Below are 22,471 nucleotides of genomic sequence, written 5' to 3'. Positions count from 1 at the left end.
AAATTAAAAGCCGAAGATTTAAAATTCACAGTAATGGAACTGCAGCAGATGTCCAAACAATGGATCCAGCCCAAAACAGGAGCATGTCCCAACAGCCTGGGTGCATACGTGTGTTCTAAGTTTATGACAAAAACTCAACTCAGTTGGTGATCATTGTACCTCTAGGCTAGTAGTCTCCAGCTTTACAGACCAGGCCCCTACCTTTAACCCAAACATGTATTTTGGGACCCGTTTCTTATTTATTTTTGCCTTCTATTTGTCTGGCATTAGTGCTGCTGCTTTTGTTACCTACTTTAAACCAGACTGTGGCCCAGTAGCAGCTCCTAACCCACCAGTTGAAGACTAACGATCTAGGGCAGGGCTTCCGAAACTTATGTCTCCAGCTGTTTTTGGACTACAACCCCTATCATCCCTAGCTAGACCTCAAGGTTTGGCACAGGAGATAGTAGGAGACTATCATGCTATCTGTGACTTCAAGCAGTGGCGTAGCATGGGTTGTCAGCACCCGGGGCAAGGCAAGTAATTTGTGCCCCCTAACCCGTGGATTTGCGCCCCTAACCCGTGGATTTGCGCCCCCTAACCCTAACCCCCAGATGTTGCGCCCGGTGTGGCCGGCCCCCCCTGCACCCCCCACGCTACGCCACTGACTTCAAGTACTTGGGCCCTAAGCTGCTGCTCTATATCTGGAAATACACGTTGGATTAAAGTCTGCTCTGCCTGCCCATTCATAATAGTTGGCTTGCCATTCATGTTAGTTGGCTTGCCTTCTCCCGATGATTTCTGACACCTTTGTATGTCTGTTTTGTATGTTCAGTTCACTAGTGATGGCAAGACAAAGAAAACGGGCACCTCTTAGCTTAGTAGACAGAGCTGGTGTGTAGACTGCCCCTTCCATTGGCTTTCATTTCGAATGGGACCCAGGGCCTAAGCTTTTGTCTCCTTTTCTAGCCTGGGCCCTCCAGGGCTCTGGTGCTTCACCCAGGCACAAAGGGATTGGCTTTCTTGACTACCTCTCTCTTCTGGGGCAAAGCTATAGTTAGAATAATAGAATTGTGGAGTTGGGAGGGACCATGAGGGTCATCTTGTTCAACCCCCTGCAATGCAGGAAACTTTTTGACCCTTGTGGGGCTCAAACCCACAGCCCTGAGATTAAGTTGTTGGAAAGCTTCGGCTGTCAAAGGCACAAAGTCGTATCCAAACAGTCATAGCACCCTTGGAGACATCCAGTTTGTCTGTGTTAACTGTGATCAAAGTGTGGAAAGGACTCGAAGGCCTCAGTGCTAGCATCTGAAGAAAAAACAAAATTCTGGAGAGGGAGCACAGAAGAGGCAAAGTATATTGCAAGGTGGCAGGGGTGCCAACCTGAATCAAATGCGTGTTTTTTGGGTGGGGGGGAAGGTAAGCCCTGCCCTGCATAATCGATAACAAGATGTCTGCGTATACAGCATTCAAATGGCAATTCAACTTTGGGGAGCTGCCCCCTAAAATATTTGAAGGGACCTCACCCCCTAGGAGTCAGCTCCTGTTCTAGGTGGGCAAGTTGTGTTCAACACGGCAAGATCTCTGAAACAAAAATAGCACTTTGACAGGAGCCCATCAGGGGTAGGTGTGTGTGTGTTTTCTTTCTTTGGGGTGCATACGGCAGCACCCATGGTGGGCCTGCAAGTGGGACAGAGGGCAGGGGCAGTTGGGTGCCACCAGTGAGAGGGCTCTGTTGTCGTTTTAGAAGACAGACACGGCATATTCGTATACAGAGAGGCATCCTCTTTGCCTTATGGGTGGAGCCGCTGCCTCCGCCTTGTCAACGACGGCGACCGAAAGGCAGCTCTTCCCTTTGCGGAGCAGAGGGGGAGGGGGTTACGAGCGCCCCCCTCTCCTCCCCGCCCCCTTTTCTCCTCTCTCTCCCAACTCCACTGGTCCCAGCCAAGCGCCGCTAGGAGGGCGGGATGCGGCGGCCCCGCCCCGAGGAGGCGGCAACCTCGCCTGCCGCGGCTCTGGCTTAATCCCCGTCGTGGATCCGCGGGGCTGAAGCGGCGGCGGGGAAAGTAGTTTGCGAGGGTGATGCTGCGCCGCTGGCTTCCGCGGGAGGCGGAGGAGCGGCTGCCGCCTCTGGGACGCCTTGCGCGCGTGTGAGAGGGACGGAGGGAGTGATTGTGAGACAGGCACGCACACAACACACACGCGCGCGCCAAGCGGGGCGAGGGAGAGTCCCGCCGGCCATGCTGCAGCGCCGGGGCGACCTGGGGGGCTCCCCTCCGGCCTTGGCAGGGGGCCCCGTGTTGAACGTGAAGCCCTGCCTCTACTACGCGGTGAGTGCCTTCGCCTTTTTCGACGGGCTGCCGGGAGCGGGAGAAGGGGGCGAGGCGGGGATTCAAGAGCGCCTGGCCAGCTCCCCTCGGAGAAGCCGCGCTTCTGAGCTGCTCCGGGTGTGGAGCGGCGTGTGTATGTGTGTGCACGCAAAGTCACGGGAACAGCCTGGAAGAAGCGCGGAGTTTAATTTGTGCCGCCCTCCAACACTCTTCGCCCACCGACGTGGTTCGTGCGCCAGTGTCCAGGGGGGCTCCTCTGCTCCGCACGCTCACCTGCAAGTTGGCTAGAGTGGGCATGGTGCAGAGAGCTTGCCCTTCGCAGCCAGGCTCGTCCCCCGTGTAACATGCATGGTTAGCATGGCTTCTGGGTGGGTCGTCCAGAGTGGTGTCATCCTGCTGGCTTTCGTTGTAGAAACTGTGAAAGATCCCGGCTCCGGGTATTGGTGGTTGGGTAGGGCTTTTGGAGACAGGGGAAAAAGTCAAAGCCAAACATCCCTCACATGAGTAGTGACTCTACATTTTGCAAGCGTACTATTTTTATTATTTTATTTGGGGGGGCGGCGGGGGGTTCCTGTACTTGTTGCTAGTCCTTTTTCCCACCCCACCGGTCGCTGGGATTGAATGTGGCACCATAGCATATGCTCCTCTGCTGAACTTCAGTCCCTTCCTTGCACCAAGGCATGCATCCTAAGTGCTGATGGTATAAAACTGTGGTTGTTGACCAGATCTCCTGCCACATGATTCCCTATTTGAGGCAACTTTATTCTGGAACAGGTTGCCACATGGTTGGAGGTGAAGATGGGTTATGTGTGTATGGGGTGTGTGTGTGTAATTGCTGCACCTGGTGCTTGCAAAAATAGGGGTGCCCATTGCCACTGTGCTGTGAGTGTCTTAGGAGGACCCCTTGGGCACCCAGCCCCTGGCAAGTTGCTGCTAAGGTGCTGCAGAAGCCCATGGGGGGTTTGGGCTCCTTGGCTGCGTGCATGCTCTCTGCCTTGCATATCAAAACCTTGTCCTGCTCAGACAAGGTCCAGTGGTGCAGGACAGCTGTTGCTTGCATGCCAAGGCAATTGGATAAGTGAGTAGTGCTTGGTTCAGAAGAACAAGTGCTACTGTCTGCAGTTGCTTACCTGTCCTCTTGTTCTGGGCGATGAAACTGTGAGGACCAGATCTTGCTCAGGACAAGAGTGCAGGTAAGAAATTCAGCAAGAAGAGGTGGCAGCTGCTCTTTTCTCTGTCAGCTCACTATCTGGGCATCAACAAGCCTCTCTAGAGAGAGTTTGCAAGCCAAGAGGAGGCAGCAGCTGCACATTGCAAAAGCAGCCACTGCTGCCTGCCTCCCCCCTTTCCGTAGGATTTGGTGACGGTTGGGGGCCTAGTGTTGCTGCCCAGAGAGAGAAGCCTCTGCCCACTCACTTGCTTCCTTTCTCTGGTAGGCAGATTACGAAGGATTTCACTCACTGCTCTATATGAAGGTGCAGTTAAGAGAGGGAGAGGTTAGGGTAGTTGCTCTTGACTCACCTGAATGACAGTGCTGTTCCATGGCACATATTGGGAGACAGAGCCAGCAAAAAGAGCTCTGTAGGCAGTGCAGATGTTCCAGTCCACCCCACCACCACCCTGCCCCATGCAGAGAGAGAAACTGAGGCAGCTGACCACCTCCAGCCCCTTCCTCTCTTTTGGCAGAGTTGAGCTGCCTGGAAGGTGAGGAAAACGCCCCCACTTAAGGCAAGCAGCTTGTCCTTTCAGTGCAGTGATCCCACTGTTGCTTGGCTGAAATTGTGTCATTTAGTTTGTTTGGCTTAGAATTTTATTTCATTCAATAGTTGTTGGTATTTTTTTGGTTTTTAAAAGAAGTATAGAGGAATAATTCCTGCTGGAATAATGCTCACTTACATGTCTGCAGCTGGACCTGTGTAAAGCTAAAGTGGTTGGTTTTGGATGTTCTTTGTAGAAAAAGAGCTACTATATCTCAAAGTTTGAGATGTCCCAAGTGCTGTGTGTAATGAACTTGTGATCTAGTGAATCATATTGCCCTTAATCTTGGTTCAAAACCCTATCTAACATGGATTCATGGGGCAAAGTGGAGCCTTTTTCCTGTGAGTTTTCTTGTGCAAAAATGAAATTATGGTGGTCTGCTTCAGAAAAAAAACAGATGACTGATCATTTCACACATTGAAACTGCTATATAATATTGCAAACACATAATATAGCATATGCTAAAAATAATCTAGATGAAGGATCTAGAGTATTGGAGTTGTATGATGAAACACATGGCAGTATTTAAAATATTAAACGCTTCAACCTTTCAGTGCTTCCAATGCAGTACAGTAACAGTTTAATTGAATCCTGACTGGTAAAACTAAGACATTGCTACATAATGTGTTTCAAATGTAAGGATGAGATTTCAAGCACAGAGTTACACAGAGACTTTGCTCTTTTCTCATCTCACTGCATTGGAAGAAGAATGACTTGTACTTGAAAGTATTGTAAGAAAGGAGCTCCTTTTCTGTTCTTAAGCTTCTTATGTGATAAGATTGCATTGTATTTATGTCTTAAAGTTGAAAAGTTGAGAAACTGCTTCCTTTTTTGCTACCCTACATAGCAGTTGTAGCTGAGGTCTTTAAAAAGCTTGACTCCCTTATCTCTGCGTAGTTTGTTCCCTGTAGCCATGCGTAAATATTAAAGCAATTTTAAAGCATGTAAGACATGCTGTAGCTATTTCTACTGGTGTAATTGTGCAAAATGTCACTTGAAGAAAAACTTCTGCTTTTTAAAACCAGTATTGGAATTCAGCTGTTAGGTGGATATTTAATTTGACCTCTAAGTGGAAGACAGATGTTGCAACTTTGTGAACTGCTCCAGCAGTACTTGAGCTTGTGGTTTCTTGTCTTCATGCTGCTCTTGTAGACAGATTCTGATGTAATGTTTCTCCAGCCATAAAATTAATATTGGGATAAGTACGGACGTAAGACATTACTCTAGAATATACAATTCACTTGGCTATTGCATTTCAGAGAAACATTTTCCTTTTACATGTATTGCTCAACAGGTTTTCTTATGTGGGGAATTTGTTAAGCCTGAATAAACCCATAGTTAACCCGTTAAAAGTTTAGCGAAATACAGCTTTGGTAACAGGGAGAAAAAGAAAACTTGTCAGTTCTACACATTGTTCATTCTTGTGATATTCTTTAGACCTGGTTTCTGATATGTTTAGTTACCTTTTAAGTTGTGCACCAAGTTACATTATTGATGAGTCCTAATCGTGCAAATATATGCACTTACTGTAGATTTCAGAGAGGCATAGTTTAGTATACGGAATTCTGTCTTGGAAACCACACTTAAAGTACACCCTATTACTTGTTAAAGTTAGCTGTGTTAGGAATCAAAATGTGAGGAATATATTCTTAATAAATGAAAATCACAGTGGAATAGGTATGCCTAGCATTGGCTTGTGATCAACATGTTTATTTTGTAGAAGGTATAGTTCAGTACTTCTAAAAACATGAAATGCTGTATTGAAATCCACTTAATTTAGGGTTGCTGCTATGATCCTCTATCAGTTAATGCTTTGTCACTTGTTTCTTGATCTTGTTTATAAAGAGTGTTTTCATTCCCATTGACTGAGCAAACTAGCACCGTTTTCTTAAATAAACGGCATGTTTACATGTCTGTTCTGATGTGGCAATTATATCAATGTGTTAAACATGTTCCTTGGGAAGTCTAATCCTTTCTTGCAGAATAATTTTGTTTCTGAAGCATGTATTGCAACAGTGTTACAAAATATTAAGTAGTTAAATCCCTCCCTCCCCCGCAAATAAAAGGAAATGTGCAGAGGAAATGTCAATTACAAACTTGTGGATGAGTATGTCTTGTGGTTGAGTGAGAAACTATGTAGATGGTCTCATGAGGTTAACTTGTTAGGTTGACTTTATGTAGTTTGACAACTATCAAGATCAAATGTGTTAAGTTTTCTAAGGAGTGTTCTGTGCATTAGATATCCAGTGTATTGATTTAAGTCATGGTGGCGAAATGCTGGTCTTACTGGTCATTGCTTGATCATATATTCATTTAGAGTAGTGAATTTACTGGCTTCAGTACGAATGTTTTCTCTAAAATATAAAAGCCAAAGTAGATGTTACATAGGTGAGTTGTGAGATTTCCACTTAAAACCAGGGAATCCTGAGGAACAGTGCTATTGGGGGAGGGGACCAATAGCAGACAGCCTGTTAACTTTTGCACTGCAGGACTAACAGCTGGTAGGGGAAAGAAAATGAACAGAATAATGTCCCTGAATATATTTACTTTTGAAAAGTATATAAGGGAAACTTGATGCAATGGAAAGAACCTATTTGAAAGTGCATGGTTATTTCTGAATATGAATGCCATAGGATGGATAAGAAAGGGCATATTGTTTAAAAGATATGTGTTTAATGTGCATAAAATGCCATGTTTATGTGTTTTATGTACAAAACTTGCAGAATGTCTGTTTTGCAGAGAAGTGCAGCAAGTGCAAAAAGCTGCTTTTGCAGTTAAAGCTGCAATAAGAGGGCGGAGTCTTAGTTTTAGCTTTGTTTGTGTTAATTGGTGACTCATCCCTGCAAGACTGGGTCTGGGTCTCACAAGCTGGCAGCACACGTGCTTCCTCTCTATTACAGCAAAGAGGGCACAGATTCCAGAAAGCAGGACAAACTCCTCACTATGAGTGATGATACCAGACCCCAAGAATAATTTAGTAGTGGAGATGTACTATCATCCCTCTGATGTCAAGATGGAAAATGAAATCAAATAGGTATCTAAGATTGCAAGTGTGCTAGCAGTGGCTTACTTCAGCTACCCTCACACAGACTAGGTATATGCATATTCGAGTCGTGACAAAGCAGTTAAATTTTTAGATCCCCTAAATGACGTTTGGTCATCCAAGTTACTGGAGGTGAAGATTCCAAAGTTACTGGAGGCCAAGAAGATTCCAGCATGGTCAGTGAATCAAGTTCAGTATTGGAGGCAAGAAGACGTCCTTCAGAAAATTCTTGGCATCTGTCCTCACTGTGTGAAATACCTCAGGTTACATATGCTTCAGGTTATATACGCTTCAGGTTACAAACTCCGCTAACCCAGAAATAGTGCTTCAGGTTAAGAACTTTGCTTCAGGATGAGAACAGAAATTGGGCTTCAGTGGCGCAGCAGCAGCAGGAGGCCCCATTAGCTAAAGTGGTGCTTCAGGTTAAGAACAGTTTCAGGTTAAGTACGGACCTCCGGAACGAATTAAGTACTTAACCAGAGGTACCACTGTATAGGACAGATCTCCATACCTGAACATCAGTTAGTCTCTGTGAGAACAGGTTGCCAAACTAAATGGGCCTTTGATCAGCAAGGCCTTCTTATGTTCTTAAATTGCCCCACAACAAAACTATTTCTTGACCAGGTTATGTTGTATTTTACGCACAACAAATCTTTTCGAACAATAAAGCCTTTCTAATAAACATGGTGGCTTGTGTTCAGTGGCCTTAAGGAAGTGTTGGTGCCTAAAATTCCATTGGTGAGATATTCTGCCTGATCTATGCTAATTGGTCTTTAGAAAAAGAACATTAACTGTATTGCTCTTCAGAACTTTTATCAGCAGTGTGCAGTGGAAAGGATTTCCTGCATTTATTTGTGTGCTAAATCCAGTGCTGCTAATACAATCATTTAGACCTCAGCGGTTCCCATATTTCATGGGTGGGTACAAATAAATAAATGAGGGGGGAAATGTTCCTTTTTGACAGCTAATGTTCTGACTTCTGAGGTAGTAGATGTATATAAAAGACTTGAAGCTGCTGTTGCAAATAACTGAGTGTTCCCTTCTGTGATTCTAGCAAGACTTACTTCACATTTTGGTGCCATTGCATTGAATATTTTCCAGTTAGTGGTAGCTATAATGTTGTGGCAGCGGGAGCCAGTATTTCTCTAGCAACTACTTTTTGCCCTTTTTGTTCTCTTTAAGCAGTATAAATCTTGGGTTTTGTACTGTCAAATGTATTGATTAACTTTATTCAGCAAAAAGTAGGTTAACAGCGCCCTGCTGTGATAATTCATTTTCCAGACTAGATTTGAATGAACAAATAGGACAATAAATGGGCTCGCTTATGTCAAACACAGCTAAGATCAGAAATATTTCTATGTTGCAACACGGTAAAATTTCTTACCTTGACTATGCTTTCAAATGTGAGGGTTTTTTGTTTTTGTTTTTAAACTAACTACTACACAAATATTTTTTTTCCTTTGATCAGGAAAACAACTGTTTCAAACCAGCTGTTGGCATTTGGGAGCCTATTTGCAAAAAGGATGGAACAAATATAGGGAATGTTTTTTAATAGAGGCCGTAGTTGTATTCTGTGTTAAATGTTGGAAATCAATCAGCTTACTAGTGCTGTTTTAACCTGTGAAGTGAGAAAACGGGAGAACCATTTTTATAGCTTTTCATTGCTAATTGGTTTTGAGCACAGTAGATTCTAGGCATACACTTGAAGAAGAAGAGTTTGGATTTGATATCCTGTTTTATTACTACCCGAGGGAGTCTCACAGCAGCTAACCTTCTCCTTTCCCTTCCTCCCCCACAATAAACACTCTGTGAGGTGTGGGGCTGAGAGACTTCAGAGAAGTGTGACTAGCCCAAGGTCACCCAGCAGCTGCATGTGGAGGAGCGGAGACGCGAACCCGGTTCACCAGATTACAAGTCTACCACTCTTCACCACTACACCACACTGTCAATCTTGCATACTTGGTGTGGGTTCTTAGTGCTGAAACACCACACGAGAAAGATAAACAATGTCTTCATTTTCTAGTGCAGACAGTGAAAAGCCAAATATATGCCAACCATGAGGTGTGTACCCTGTATGTGGTGTGAACGTACCCAGAGAACTGAAGTACAAAAACTGTGCATATACCAGAGGTATTCTATGTCTATTCACTGCACATTTGACTTGTAGCTGGTGTGTTATTTGAGTATGATCTTAAAATTGTTCTTAAACGTGTTGCGTTTGCAAGTACTCCCTGATAATGACACTGGAAAATGCCATAATGACTTGAGTATTCCATCATTATTCAAGCTCAATTTACTTTAAGCTAATCTTATTGTAAGCCATGCCTGCAGGAAAGCAGCATGACTAATCTCTTCCATGTATTGAATTCCAATTTTTCTCATAGATAGGGCCTCATAGTGTGCTATGCCTCTATGAAGCAAAAAGCTCAATTAATGTGTGGACAAGAAATTCAGCTACTGCATCAAGGAAATATGCAATGAGCAGAAGAGCCACAACTATTTTGCATGCTGTCTGAATAGTAATTGGAATGTCTTTATGGTCATAGCAGATATCAAACTGCAGTCAGATGTGTGAATTTTTGTTTTGCATTGCAAGGTGTATAACAGGGGTCAGCAAACTTTTTCAGCAGGGGGCTGGTCCACTGTCCCTCAGACCTTGTGTGGGGGCTGGACTATGCAGTATTTTGAAGAGGGAAAAAAAAAAATGTATGAGCCCCGGTGGCTGATTACTTGTGTCTTGCGAGCGGCTGGGGCTGGCGGCGGTGGGATGATGAGCGGCGCGTGAAAGGGCTCGGTAGAGGGGCTGCTTAAAATGGCGGCCGCTTGAGCGCTGCTGCTGCTGGCACCAACAAAGCCCAGTCCCCTTCCTCCTCTAGGCAGGTTGGGGAGAAGCCAGGAGGAGGGAGGGAGGAGGCGCTGCCGCTGTGTAAGGGAGAGGGAAAGAACGCGCATGCTGGCGACCCCTGCGGTGATCCCTGCACTGTCCACGGGCCAGATCCAGAAGGCAGTTGGGCCTGATCCGGCCCACAGGCCTTAGTTTGCCAACCCATGGTATATAACTTCAGACATGAGCGACTTGAATCTAAGGTTATATACGTATTAACTTTGAAAGCATGAGAGTTCAACAGTGCCTTGTATTGGGACTTCTTTTCACATGACTTTGGAGAGCAGCGGCATGACCAAATGAATATGTTTCATTCTGGAACTGTTTGTAATGTACTGTTGGTCAAAAGGTTATTGTATTGACCTAAAATCTTGTACTGATGCGCTTACAGTCTCTGTAAGTATTCCCCACAGGTACTGTGGGGTAATATTGAGGTAATAGCTCCTCTGAACTGGACTGTGGAAATTCAAACAACACTTCTGCGTGCAGCATTCAGTGGAAATAGTATCGTAATTGTTTGGGCCACTAGAAACCAAATGGCTAGTTTTTGCTCAGCTGAGGAGTAAACTGAAGTAAGGCTGTGGGATTAGCAAACAATCCACCAAACCAATACATGAACAAACCCCGCAAAAATGGTTAATGGGCTCCCACAATAGCAATTACCAGGGATGTATGATGGATCTTTTTTTCTTACTGTATTGTCTTTTGCAGTAAATGTAATTTGGCAATAAGCACGCATCTTAGAAAATATGAGCGAAGCAGATAGATGGAGAGGAAGTTGCGCACGAGGACCACATCTACTACTCTAGCTGCAGCAGCATGCTGTCTCTTGTAAGTGGCATGTGGGGTCAGAGAAATACTTGGCACATCTGACCCCTTTCAAGATTGTCGTGACACACACTTAATCTGTGCAGACAGTAGCTGGCAGGAAAATATTGTCAGTGTTTGTAGAGATGGACGAAGAACTGTTAGAATCTCAGGATTTTTACACTGTTTTAACCTCACTTTGAGCTCTGTTAGATACCTTTTCTAAACTTCCCAACAGCTAGAAACACACTTTCCACCTTTATTTTGGCAAATAATGTATGAAAGCATGTCCATTTGTGTGCACACTTTGAACACAACTGGCCTTTCTAACGATCAGAAGAGTGCTGCAGAAACTAGCATCCCGGTTTAGCCACATCATGAAGGTTTTTTTTTAGGCAGAAGCTATGTAGCCTTAAAAGGACTTGTTTAAATTTTGTGTGTGTGTGTGTGTGCGCGCGCACACACACACACACACACACACACACAAGGAATATGTCAAGCTTGTAAAAAGCAAGCAAACCTTCACTACTTTTATAAAGTTAACATATTTTCTTCTTGCATATTAATAAAGGAAGAGCCTGCGTTGCAGCTTTTACAAATTGAATATAGTATGGAAAAGCTTTTGTTCTGTTTGCATTATTTGGTTTCTCGGGGGAAAGGGTAGAGAGGAAAGAGATTATTCTATCCCTACAACCTTGACATAACCATCACAGAATCACAAATGTAAACAATACCTTTTAAGGCTATATCAGAAGTGCAACTAATTGCTGAGGCTATAGGTGCTTTATAAATCACTGAATGAAATGATGCTTGAAAGACTGAAAAGAATGAACAGCTGAAAATTGGAGCAAAAGCCACAGCACCATACAAAGATACCAAGAACTATGCTATTTTTCCAAATTTACTCTGAAAACATGTGGTCATTGTTAAGAATAAAATTAAGTCCATAGTATATATTTCCACGAATTCCAACAATTCAGGCCAATAAATGCTTGACACTGAGTTCAATGTCAAGTGAGGGTATGTTCACATTACCATTTAGTGTGGCTCCAGCGTGCACTGCTGGTTTTTAAGATGGGTTCATACAACATTAGCCACAATCCATCTGCATCCTGTTGCTTTTAGAGAAATACTCCTCTCTCGTGTACTCAGAATTTCTGCCACACTTAAAAACAATATGGTTTTCTTCTGCTGCCTATCTTCCACCCCTAGGACTATCAGAGCTTCTACAGATTTTTCTTACTGTATTTTCTTTATCAAATCCTGCTCTTCCATCCCTGGACAGTAATGTACTCTCTGTTTGGCTGGCTAGTTTATTTCCCGTGATGAATTCATGTGTATCTTAAAACAAAACACTGAGAACAGCACAAAGAGATGAAAACCATGTTTTAGGCATGCACTGTCATGGCTGAACTTGAACACAAGGTAAACCATCTTGTGTCGATACTGGGCACTTTCAAAATGATCAGATATTATGAGATATTATGTTAATCTTGGAGTTTTGTATCTTGTTGGCTTTATGAGTAATAATGAGTAATTGGTATATGCCAGTCTTTGCCAGCATGTTACCCTCCAGCTGTTTTGGTCAAACTCTTCAGCCCAAGTTGGCATGGCTGTGCTGTTAGAACTGATGGCAGTTGTCACTAGGTGGGGCAAAGGCTGGTACAATGGTACCTTGGTTCTCAAACTTAATCCATTCCGAAAGTCTGTTTAAAACCAAAGCGTTCCAAAACCAAGGCATGCTTTCCCATAGAAAGTAACGCAAAATGGATTACTCCGTTGCAGACTTTTAAAAACAACTCCTAAAACAGCAATTTAACATGAATTTTACAATCTAACAAGACCACTGACCCATAAAAGGAAAGCAATAATCAATGTACAGTGGTGCCTCGCAAGACGAAATTAATTTGTTCCGCAAGTTTTTTAGTCTTGCGAGTTTTTCGTCTTGCGAAGCACAGTTTCCCATAGGAATGCATTGAAAGCCTTCAGGACAGGTACGGGAACAGAGGGGAAGGGGCGCAGCGCTTCTCCTCTGTTCCCGGGGCTTGCGGTGGGAGGAGGGTTTTTCCTCCCCACCGCCAACATTCAGAACAGCATTCTGAATGTTGGCGGTGGGAAGGAAAACCCTCCTCCCACCGCAAGTCTTCAGGACAGCCATCCGAAGGCTGGCGCGGGGAGAAGGGCTTTTCTCCCCACCGCCAGCCTTCGGAGGAGCCTTCCGAAGACTGGCGCGGGGAGAAGGGCTTTCCGCCCCACCGCCAGCCTTCGGAGGAGCCTTCCGAAGGCTGGCGCGGGGAGAAGGGCTTTCCGCCCCACCGCCAGCCTTCGGAGGAGCCTTCCGAAGGCTGGCGCGGGGAGAAGGGCTTTCCGCCCCACCGCCAGCCTTCGGAGGAGCCTTCCGAAGGCTGGCGCGGGGAGAAGGGCTTTCCGCCCCACCGCCAGCCTTCGGAGGAGCCTTCCGAAGGCTGGCGCGGGGAGAAGGGCTTTCCGCCCCACCGCCAGCCTTCGGAGGAGCCTTCCGAAGGCTGGCGCGGGGAGAAGGGCTTTTCTCCCCACCGCCAGCCTTCGGAGGAGCCTTCCGAAGGCTGGCGCGGGGAGAAGGGCTTTCCGCCCCACCGCCAGCCTTCGGAGGAGCCTTCCGAAGGCTGGCGCGGGGAGAAGGGCTTTCCGCCCCACCGCCAGCCTTCGGAGGAGGTCCGAGGACAGTGGGGAAGAAGCGCTGCGCTTCCCCGCTGTCCCGGAGATTTCCCTATGGGCTTTCGTCTTGCGAAGGAAGCCCATAGGGAAATTCGTTTTGCGAAGCGCCTCCAAAACGGAAAACCCTTTCGTCTAGCGGGTTTTCCGTCTTGCGAGGCGTTCGTCTTGCGGGGCACCACTGTACTGTGTAAAGGTAAAGGTACCCCTGCCCGTACGGACCAGTCTTGACAGACTCCAGGGTTGTGCGCTCATCTCACTCTATAGGCCGGGAGCCAGCGCTGTCCGGGTCACGTGGCCAGCGTGATGAAGTTGCTCCGGCGAACCGGCACCCGAGCAGCACAAGGAACGCCATTTACCTTCCCGCTAGAAAGCGGTACCTATTTATCTACTTGCACTTAATTGTGCTTTCGAACTGCTAGGTGGGCAGGAGCTGGGACCGAATGACGGGAGCTCACCCCACCGCAGGGATTCGAACTGCTGACCATGCGATCGGCAAGTCCTAGGTGCTCAGTATTGTAGATGATAAAAATTAAAATTACTTTCCCCCCCTTACCTGTACTGATGATAGTCATTGTTTGGATGGGGGGCTTTTACCCATTTCTGCAGTCACAAAATCAATCAATCAATCAGTCAATCAGTAGCTGAACTGGGTTCCACACAGTCATAAAAACAAATTAAGCGAAAAAGCCTCAAAAACAAAAATGCAAAATAGCAAAAACAAAAGTGCCAAACTTAATCTGTTCTGGAAGTCCGTTTGACTTCTGAAATGTTTGAAACCAAGGCGCAGCTTCTGATTGGTGCAGGTGCCCCAGAAACAAGAGCAGAAAGCTGCATCAGACATTTGGCTTTCAAAAACCGGAACACTTCCGGGTTTTCAGCATTTGAGAACCAAGGCGTTTGAGTACCATGATGTTTGAGAACCAAGGTACCACTGTATGTGGAACAACATGTAGACATGGTTATTAAAGTGCCATGTAAAATACTCTCTCAGTGGTACCTCAGGTTACATACGCTTCAGGTTACATACTCTTCAGGTTACATACTCCGCTAACCCAGAAATAGTGCTTGAGGTTAAGAACTTTGCTTCAGGATTGGTCAGGGGAACTCAGGCCCAGGGACTGAATGTGGCCCACCAAGGTGTCCTTTCTGTCTGGCCCACCAAGGTGTCCTTAGGCCCATTCTTGCCAGAAACTATATCTATAAGCAACTCCCCATTTGCATGTGTTTGAGTCCTGCACAACTGCTAATGCACAGGTCATTTTCAGCAGGGCTGGATTACAGTGGTACCTCCGTTTACGGACTTAATTCATTCTGGAAGACCGTTCTTACACCAAAAGCGTTCTTAAACCGAGGCGTGCTTTCCCTAATGAGGCCTCCTGACGGTGGTGCCCTTCCACTGTTCGTCTTCCGGGGCAGAGTTCGCTAGCCGGAAAACCTACTTCCAGTTTTGCGTAGGTCATTCCCCAAATCGTTCGTTAATAGAACTGTTAGTAGATCGAGGCACCACTGTATGCGTGTCCTGCTGACACACACAGTGCCACATAAATGGGAATTGCCTGTATACTTCTTTAGTTCGTGGGTAATACGTTATACTGTGGTACCTCGGGTTACATACGCTTCAGGTTACAGGCTCCACTAACCCAGAAAGAGTACCTCGGGTTAAGAACTTTGCTTCAGGATGGGAACAGAAATTGTGCTCTTGTGGCACGGCAGCAGCTGGAGGCCCCATTAGCTAAAGTGGTGCTTCAGGTTAAGAACAGTTTCAGGTTAAGAACGGACCTCCGGAATGAATTAAGTACGTAACCAGAGGTACCACTGTACCACAAGAAAAAGTATGCATTTTGTCTAGAAATTTTAAAATGAGTCAAGTAACTGGGCACAAAATAAGGTATGAGGGAGAGGGGGAGATATATGAATAAAGATAACACCACTTACACTGTAGGTTACTGTGGAAAAAACATCAAGGTTCAGTGGCTTGCTAAGTACTGTCGTTAATACTTAGGAGGAGAAAAATATGATTATAAATTATGTTCCTTAATGGAATAGAGAAATGGCATTCAAAGGCATACTCAATTTCCTGTGGAATAATAAGCACAAAACGTGATTGCTGAAACTTTATTTTTAAAAAAGTGCAAGAAAAGAACATGTAACACAATTACATTCACCAAATATTTCATGAAAAACTAAGTGCTTTGTTTAATAAAGTACTGACCTTAATATGAGAGAATCTTTACATGTTTTAATTGCTCTTGGTTGCTTCATACTTTCTGAAAATGAGTTTTATGTTGTATTATTATCAAGAGTTTCCATAATTAAGCTTCTTGATACATCCTGTGCACTGAGCCAAAGTGTTTAAAATCTTTCACACGTCCGGTTCTAAGCTTTCGAACTTGGCTTGATGTCAGCGGGTATTTTTAAGTTAATACAATATGCAGTACTAAAAAACGTTGACCATTTCTAGTAGCACAGTGGCTGGGGTGTGGTGTGATAGCGTAATGCTTTGTGTGAGTGTGAGAGAGACCACTTCAATGTAGTAATTTCTAATGGGTACTTGCAGTACATTTTATTTTATTGCAGTTTTCCCTTCTAATCAAATCTAAATTCTGATTTAGCCTATAGTAATGTAGTAGTATTCATTTCATGCAACCTTTATCTACTGAAAGTGAATGTACTATGTAAACATACAGTGAAGTTTTTCAGAAAGCTGGATTTGTTACTAAGAAACCAAAGATTTCAATAGTAAATCTTATTACAATACCATGTGTAACAAGTAAATTTTTATTAGAATGGTGTTTAATCAGGACGGCTCATTCTTAATTCTCTCAATTGCTCTTGTTTTAAGCCAACATGTTGACAGACGGCACTACCCATTTATTTAATTGATCTGCGACACTGAACACCATTCTAATATAATAATAAAACAGCTTACACTTTCCCCCCGATGATAGGAAGGAAATAGATGGTGGTAGAGAATCTAGTGATTGCCATATAGCGAGCTGCAAGGGGCACTTGGGGGCCAGAAGAGGCGCAGAGGACCTTTGATCTCACCAGGGCTAACTAATTACCAGGCATCTGTCCCTTATCATGTTGGAACAAGAGCTTTACTGTGGTGGCACCTACCTGTTGCATATGAGGAAGGCACCCTCCTTTTTTGTCTTTTCATTGTCTGTTGAAGAGTTCCAGCAAGCCTACTAAGCAATGGGTTTTTACCCCAATCAGTATCTGTATTTATTTGAAATTGTTTATATGCAGTTGCTTTCATACAAGCAATTATTTTGTGCATACTTTCTATTGTATTGTGACATCACTTTAAGATGCTTCATAGGAAGTGATTCATAAATGCAATAAAGAACAGTTAGCTTGCATTAGCCATGGTAAGTCTTGTAGCCGCATAATTAGGCATTAGCATGCATCTGGGGCCTTGGGTTCCTTCCAAGAATAGGACCCTCATCTTCCAAGGTGGAAGTGTTTATAAGAGTGTTTATTAGGGAGAGGCTTTCTGAGGCCTTTCCTTTTCATTTGGGACATTTGCCCCCCCCCCCTCCTTTGGGGAAGGCATAGCAAGTAAACTAGTTAGGCAAACCTCTGGGAATAATATTTCCACCAATATTAAACCTAAAGACTGGAATCTAAGGTCTTAGTCTAACACTGAAGCCCCAAGTCTCAGTGATCATGGGCTAGAAACCAAAGGCCCAGAAAGGATAGGGCTCCCTGTAAAATGAGCAAGGCCTTGACCGCTAGGCAAGCCAGCCTCAGGACAACAGGGCCAAAGATATTCCAGCAGGTGGTGGAACAGAAGTGGTGGTGGGGGGGAACAGAAACACTGAAAAGAAGGGGGTATAAACCTGATATAATGCCCTAAAAGCCGAGGAATATATCCCAGCCATCCCAAGACCCACAAAAAGGATGGAAGCAGCCACCAGCTTGCCTGGCCTCTGCTGAAATTGCATGCAAAACCTTCCCACCAGGATGCAAAGCAACAGAACTCCACACCTCAGGGCCTAAAACGAAAGACCCCAGCTGCAGCTCCATTCAGGCCTTCAGCCTGCAACTCCCCACCAGGCTGCTGCTGGATGCAGGCAGACAAAGCCACTGCAGCTTAAAGCCGCTGGGTTCTCATCACCTCAGGGCATGACAAAGTGACATTTCCCCATGCTGAGAAGGCTGCAGGTGCCGCCGACCGCACTGCGCTTAGGCCCTGCCGACTGCAAAGAACTAGAAATGTTGGGTTTGTGGAACTGAAGAGGCTGGGGAAAGGGTGAAGTGGATGTAAAAAGCCCCTCCCTGGTGTGGCCTGACAGCAGCACAGCATGCGTCTGCATACAGCGTGGCTGAGGCCACACCACGATTTCATTCCTGGCATGGCTACAAAGGTCTGCTGTTCCCAGAGCATGCTGCCCCTCCTTGGCAGCTGAGCTGATTGGCGATTGGCACAGACAAGCCCCCCCCCCAATTTACGCAGGGGTTAGGTTCCAAGGCCCTGTGCGTTTCAGTGAAATCATGTATAATTATTATTATTATTATTATTATTATTATTATTATTATTATTATTATTAAATTATTTTATTTATTTATTTATTTATTTATACATACATACATACATACATACATACATACATACATACATACATACCCTGCCCATCTGTCTGGGTTTCCCCAGCCGCTCTGGGCAGCTTCCAGCAAAATATAAAAATACAATAATCCATCAAATATTATGTTGGAAACACCATTGAAAAAGCCGGCATACCCTTTTTTGTGACTTTTTGGGTCGCTTCCGGATTTGGTGTGATTGCACCCATATTAAAAATGTTCTACAGGTTTCTTCATTGCCAGTTTTTTTTTCTTTTGAAAGGCTTACAATGGAGTGGAGATGAAGTAAGGAATTTATTGGAGCGCACCTAATGTATTTCCTTCTCTTAACATTAAGCATGTCTGAGTGGTACCTGGGGGAGAGATGTTATGTGAAACCCAGATATATCATTCTTGGCCTAAATGCTTTATTTTCTGTCCATGAACATATACATCTCTTCTTTTTTATGCCCGATTATATTCATAAATCATCAAGGAGCTTTATGTTGGTCTTAACGTTATTTATCTGAAAAGTGGTTCTTGTATTTGAGTAAAAAAAAAGGACACGTATTTCTTTAAGAAGATTGAAACTCTTAAACAGCTGGAGGTTGTCTTAACAACACAAGAATAAAAATGGTACTGTTGTGCAACCATTCAGTCCTTTTTGTCAGCCATTTCTGTGTAGGAAACATGACGTGCCTCTGATCAGATAGTGGGAATGTTTTCTTCTACTTCCCTGAGTCACTTGCGAGGAATGTTAAGATTAATGTACCAGATGAATTCTGTCACTGCTGTAATAATGGAAATCACTTTGCTTTTGAACTTGCCACACATTTTAAATAAAAGCCAGGTATTTAAGAGGTCTAGTATTGATTTCAGGAGAAATTAGTTGCACATTTTGGTGTTAGGCATTGCTTGTTTATGACCAATCCTGGACTTGCTTAACTTAGCCCAATACGTATGGAGTTTGGCACACTGTGTTCCTTTGTTTCTGGAAGCAGCTTTCATATTTATGTATTGCTTCATCAGGAACGGTTATTTTACTCAGTTTTTTGCCACCATTCCAGCTCAGCACAGACAGAATAGGATCTGCAATGTAGCCCAGTCCGCTACTCATAAGCAGCTTTTGACTTCAGTGGAACTCTTGAGTCCATATGCATAGGAGGGCAGCCTTAAGCAGATAGCATAAATAAACTTTCTAACAGAAATCCAAAAAAAGACACAACACTGATCTGACCACACTGATGCCACAATGTTGTGGGCTGAGCTTAACTGTGCTAAAGTGCAGCTTTGCATCATAGCAAGTTAGTTGGACGAATTATTCCACAAGTGGAAAGATTATATTAAAAAGAAGTGTGTGGTAACTATATATATATATATATTTTTAATAGATTTTTATTGGTTTTACAAAAATTTTTTTAAAGACAATACAAACATATAAAAAGACATACAAACATGTATAGTTTCGTACCCTTTTTTTCATAAACCTTGTTTCTCGGACTCCCCCATACCTCCCCTTTCTGTATCCCAATGTCCAAAGTTTTTCAGCAACTTCTAAATAGTTCTGTCAAGCCTCTGTCCTCTTAATCTTTCCTTCATTCTAATCTTATATCGCTGTAACCCTTTCTTTCTCAAAACCTCGACATTCTAACATTCATGCAGTTTATAGTAGTCCTTAAGGTAAATTTTAAACTTCTTCCATTCTTCTTCCGCCGTCTCCTTCCCCTGATCACGGATTCTGTCAGTCATCTCAGCCAATGTCATGTAGTCCATCACTTTCATCTGCCATTCTTCCAGGGTGGGTAGATCTTGTATCTTCCAATACTTTGCGATAAGTATTCTTGCTGCTGTCGTGGCGTACATAAAGAAAATTCTGTCTTTCTTTGACACCAATTGGCCGACTATGCCCAAGAGAAAGGCCTCTGGTTTGTGTGGTAACTATATATTGACTGGGTACTTTGACCTTAATTTTTTCCAAGAAGTTTTCTGAACAACTTATTTTTATCACATGCTTCAAGTGGACTGAGATGTCAGTTCATACACAGAAAAGTGCAGACACTCCCACATACATATTGCAAAACAGGTATGAGTCCGTAGACAAATTGACTTGATGGTCATGTTGAATAACACTTGAGTAGACAAATAGTTATTGCATTCAAAATAAGTGTGTAAATTTGGCAGAAATAAGCAGCATGTGTTGGAATAATCAGTAGAGAATAGTGTTATCTTCTGTTTTTGAGCTTTAGCTTATAGTAGAGGTTGCTCTGAACTTTCAGCAAGTGATGTAGACTCCAAAGGCCTCTGCATAAGTGACCTTTTGTTGTTGACGAGAAGATTTCCATGATGTTGTGATTTAACAAATAAATATATCCTACAACTAATCAGCCTAATAATTTAAAAAAGCAAGTTCACCCAATGTCATAAAATATTTGGAAGGAAATACTAACTGCTAGCAACAAAGGGCTTTTCTAGACTCCTGAACTTCAAATAACATTTCTGTTCATTTTATAGCAGGCGTTCTCTAGTTAATTTTCAAGCATAATAGAAAAAAAAGGAAAAATAAATGGAGTGTCATGCCTGATCTTATTTCAAAATATGAATAGCTTATTGCTTCAGCTTCATTTCTGAAATAGGCTCCTATAAGTTTTGTTATGAGTATCATTGACCTCTTTTACCTGTAAACAGAGCACTGATGATGATCGCCTGTATCATAAAGATGCCATGCAAAGTTTATTTGGTATTTGGTATAATGATTTGAAGATAAAATATATGTGTGCTAATTGCTTAATCATGTGTGCAGCTTGGCTTAAAAATGCAAATGAAAAAGACTGTTTCCTGCATAAAAGCTGTGCTTGGCTTTTACACAAGTACAAATATTTAAGAGAAAAGATCAAAATGATTCATAACTTGCTCAGCAACACATGTGTAGTATTTTATTTTAGGTCCAGAGGGATATTATTGGGAAATAAGAATAATTCTTATTCTGAATTATTAGTGTGTCCCACACATGATTAGTACAAGCATGTCTTGATTGTATAATGTACAACCCCAGGTCATTGGTACATCTGATGAAGGGCTACTGTTTGGTTAATTGCCACATCTGCTTTATTAATACAAATGTTTTCTGCCTAGGTTTATTATTTCCTGCATTTATAAACTGCTTTTCACCACTTTGTTTGATACAGTTTCCAACAAAATGAGTAAACAAAAAACAAACAACCCCCACAGCATACAAAGTAATAAAACTTTTTAAATCCTCACGAGTTAAACAACAAAACAATACTACAGTACAAAATTATTATGAGGTTGAGAGCAAAAACAATGCAGACTTAGGCTTCAGACTTCAGGCTTCAACCAAAACAATTCAGACTTCAGACTTGTGAGATCTGCTTTGTAAAGGACATACAGTTAAGATCAAAGACCAGGGTGCCCCTGAGTAAATTCTAAGCCTGGATGAGCAAGTGTGTATTAATTAGCTAATCAAAGCTCATTAACCATGGAGCCATCTGTGCTTCCAAGAGAAGGAAATTCCACAGTCAGGGCACAGATACCCAAGATGGCATTAGTGCAGGCCTACACACAGTGAGCAACACTTGCTAGCAAGACTGGAAAGGGTCCCTCCACCAATCTCAGAACCCAGGCAGGCTGGTTAAGATGCCAGCAAGAACGAGGCAGGACCCAAAGGTTACCAGGAAGGATTATATTGTCTCTTAAAAGCTTACTTTTATTATAGGGGTTGTCTATTCAGGAATCCTGCTTGCTTTTGTTAATGTGTCCTTGCAAGCCAGAGTTGCATGGAAGCTATTGTTATAACCATTTATTAACCTTGTAGATAAACGCATGGAGTATATGTGTTTGGGGTGGGGGAGGGAAGGGATACTGTTCTGAAATAAAAACCTTAATTTACAATAAGCGTGATGAAGGAAGTTAACATTCCTTGTAGATTCCAAGTACCGCCCCCTTTCCCTAAATTAAACTTTTTTTTTCAAATAAACCTTGTGGTACAAACAGTTCTTAAGAAAATTCTATAGATAGAAATTATGTACACAAGGGGGAGTTCTGTATATACAAACCATATGCTAGTACCAGTACCAGACAGACATTTTATCACGTTCCGCTTCTCTGGAGGGGTCATAGTTCTCTTGGAAAAAAGGAACAAAAAGCTAAACTAAGCTGTGTAAGGTCTCGCAAATGTTTCGTGTCTAAGTTCAAAGCAGCAGTTAGAACTAAAATTATCTTGTAAAGGCTGCGTTTGAGATAAGAGGAAAATAGCTAATTCTGGTGCCTAATGGAAAAAAGATTAAGTTGCTGAAAAACCTATTGGAAATGCGGTTGGACAGATTAAACTGGGTTCGCCTCCTCTTTTCCTGTTGTATGATTACAGTAGGTATTGTAGAGCCTGGC

General features: G+C 43.4%; 1 protein-coding gene across 5 annotated transcripts in view; it reads left to right on the top strand.

Annotated features, from left to right (window-relative positions):
- The window catches only part of ARHGAP6 (Rho GTPase activating protein 6), a 182,239-nt gene that overhangs the window by 74,163 nt on the left and 85,605 nt on the right, over positions 1 to 22,471 (top strand). The window contains exon 1 of one of the 5 annotated variants that reach the window (XM_081197004.1): positions 1,991 to 2,309. The exons of the other annotated variants lie outside the window; for them this stretch is intronic. Within the exon in view, the coding sequence (XP_081053130.1) occupies positions 2,220 to 2,309 (90 nt within the window). The 5' untranslated portion in view covers positions 1,991 to 2,219. Of the gene's footprint in view, positions 1 to 1,990; positions 2,310 to 22,471 lie in introns of those variants that run through there. 5 annotated transcript variants of the gene reach the window in all.

The sequence above is a fragment of the Podarcis bocagei genome (genome assembly GCF_964188305.1).
Source record: "Podarcis bocagei genome assembly, chromosome: 6".
Lineage (NCBI taxonomy): Eukaryota > Metazoa > Chordata > Lepidosauria > Squamata > Lacertidae > Podarcis > Podarcis bocagei.
This window is presented reverse-complemented; position numbering and strand designations above follow the sequence as displayed.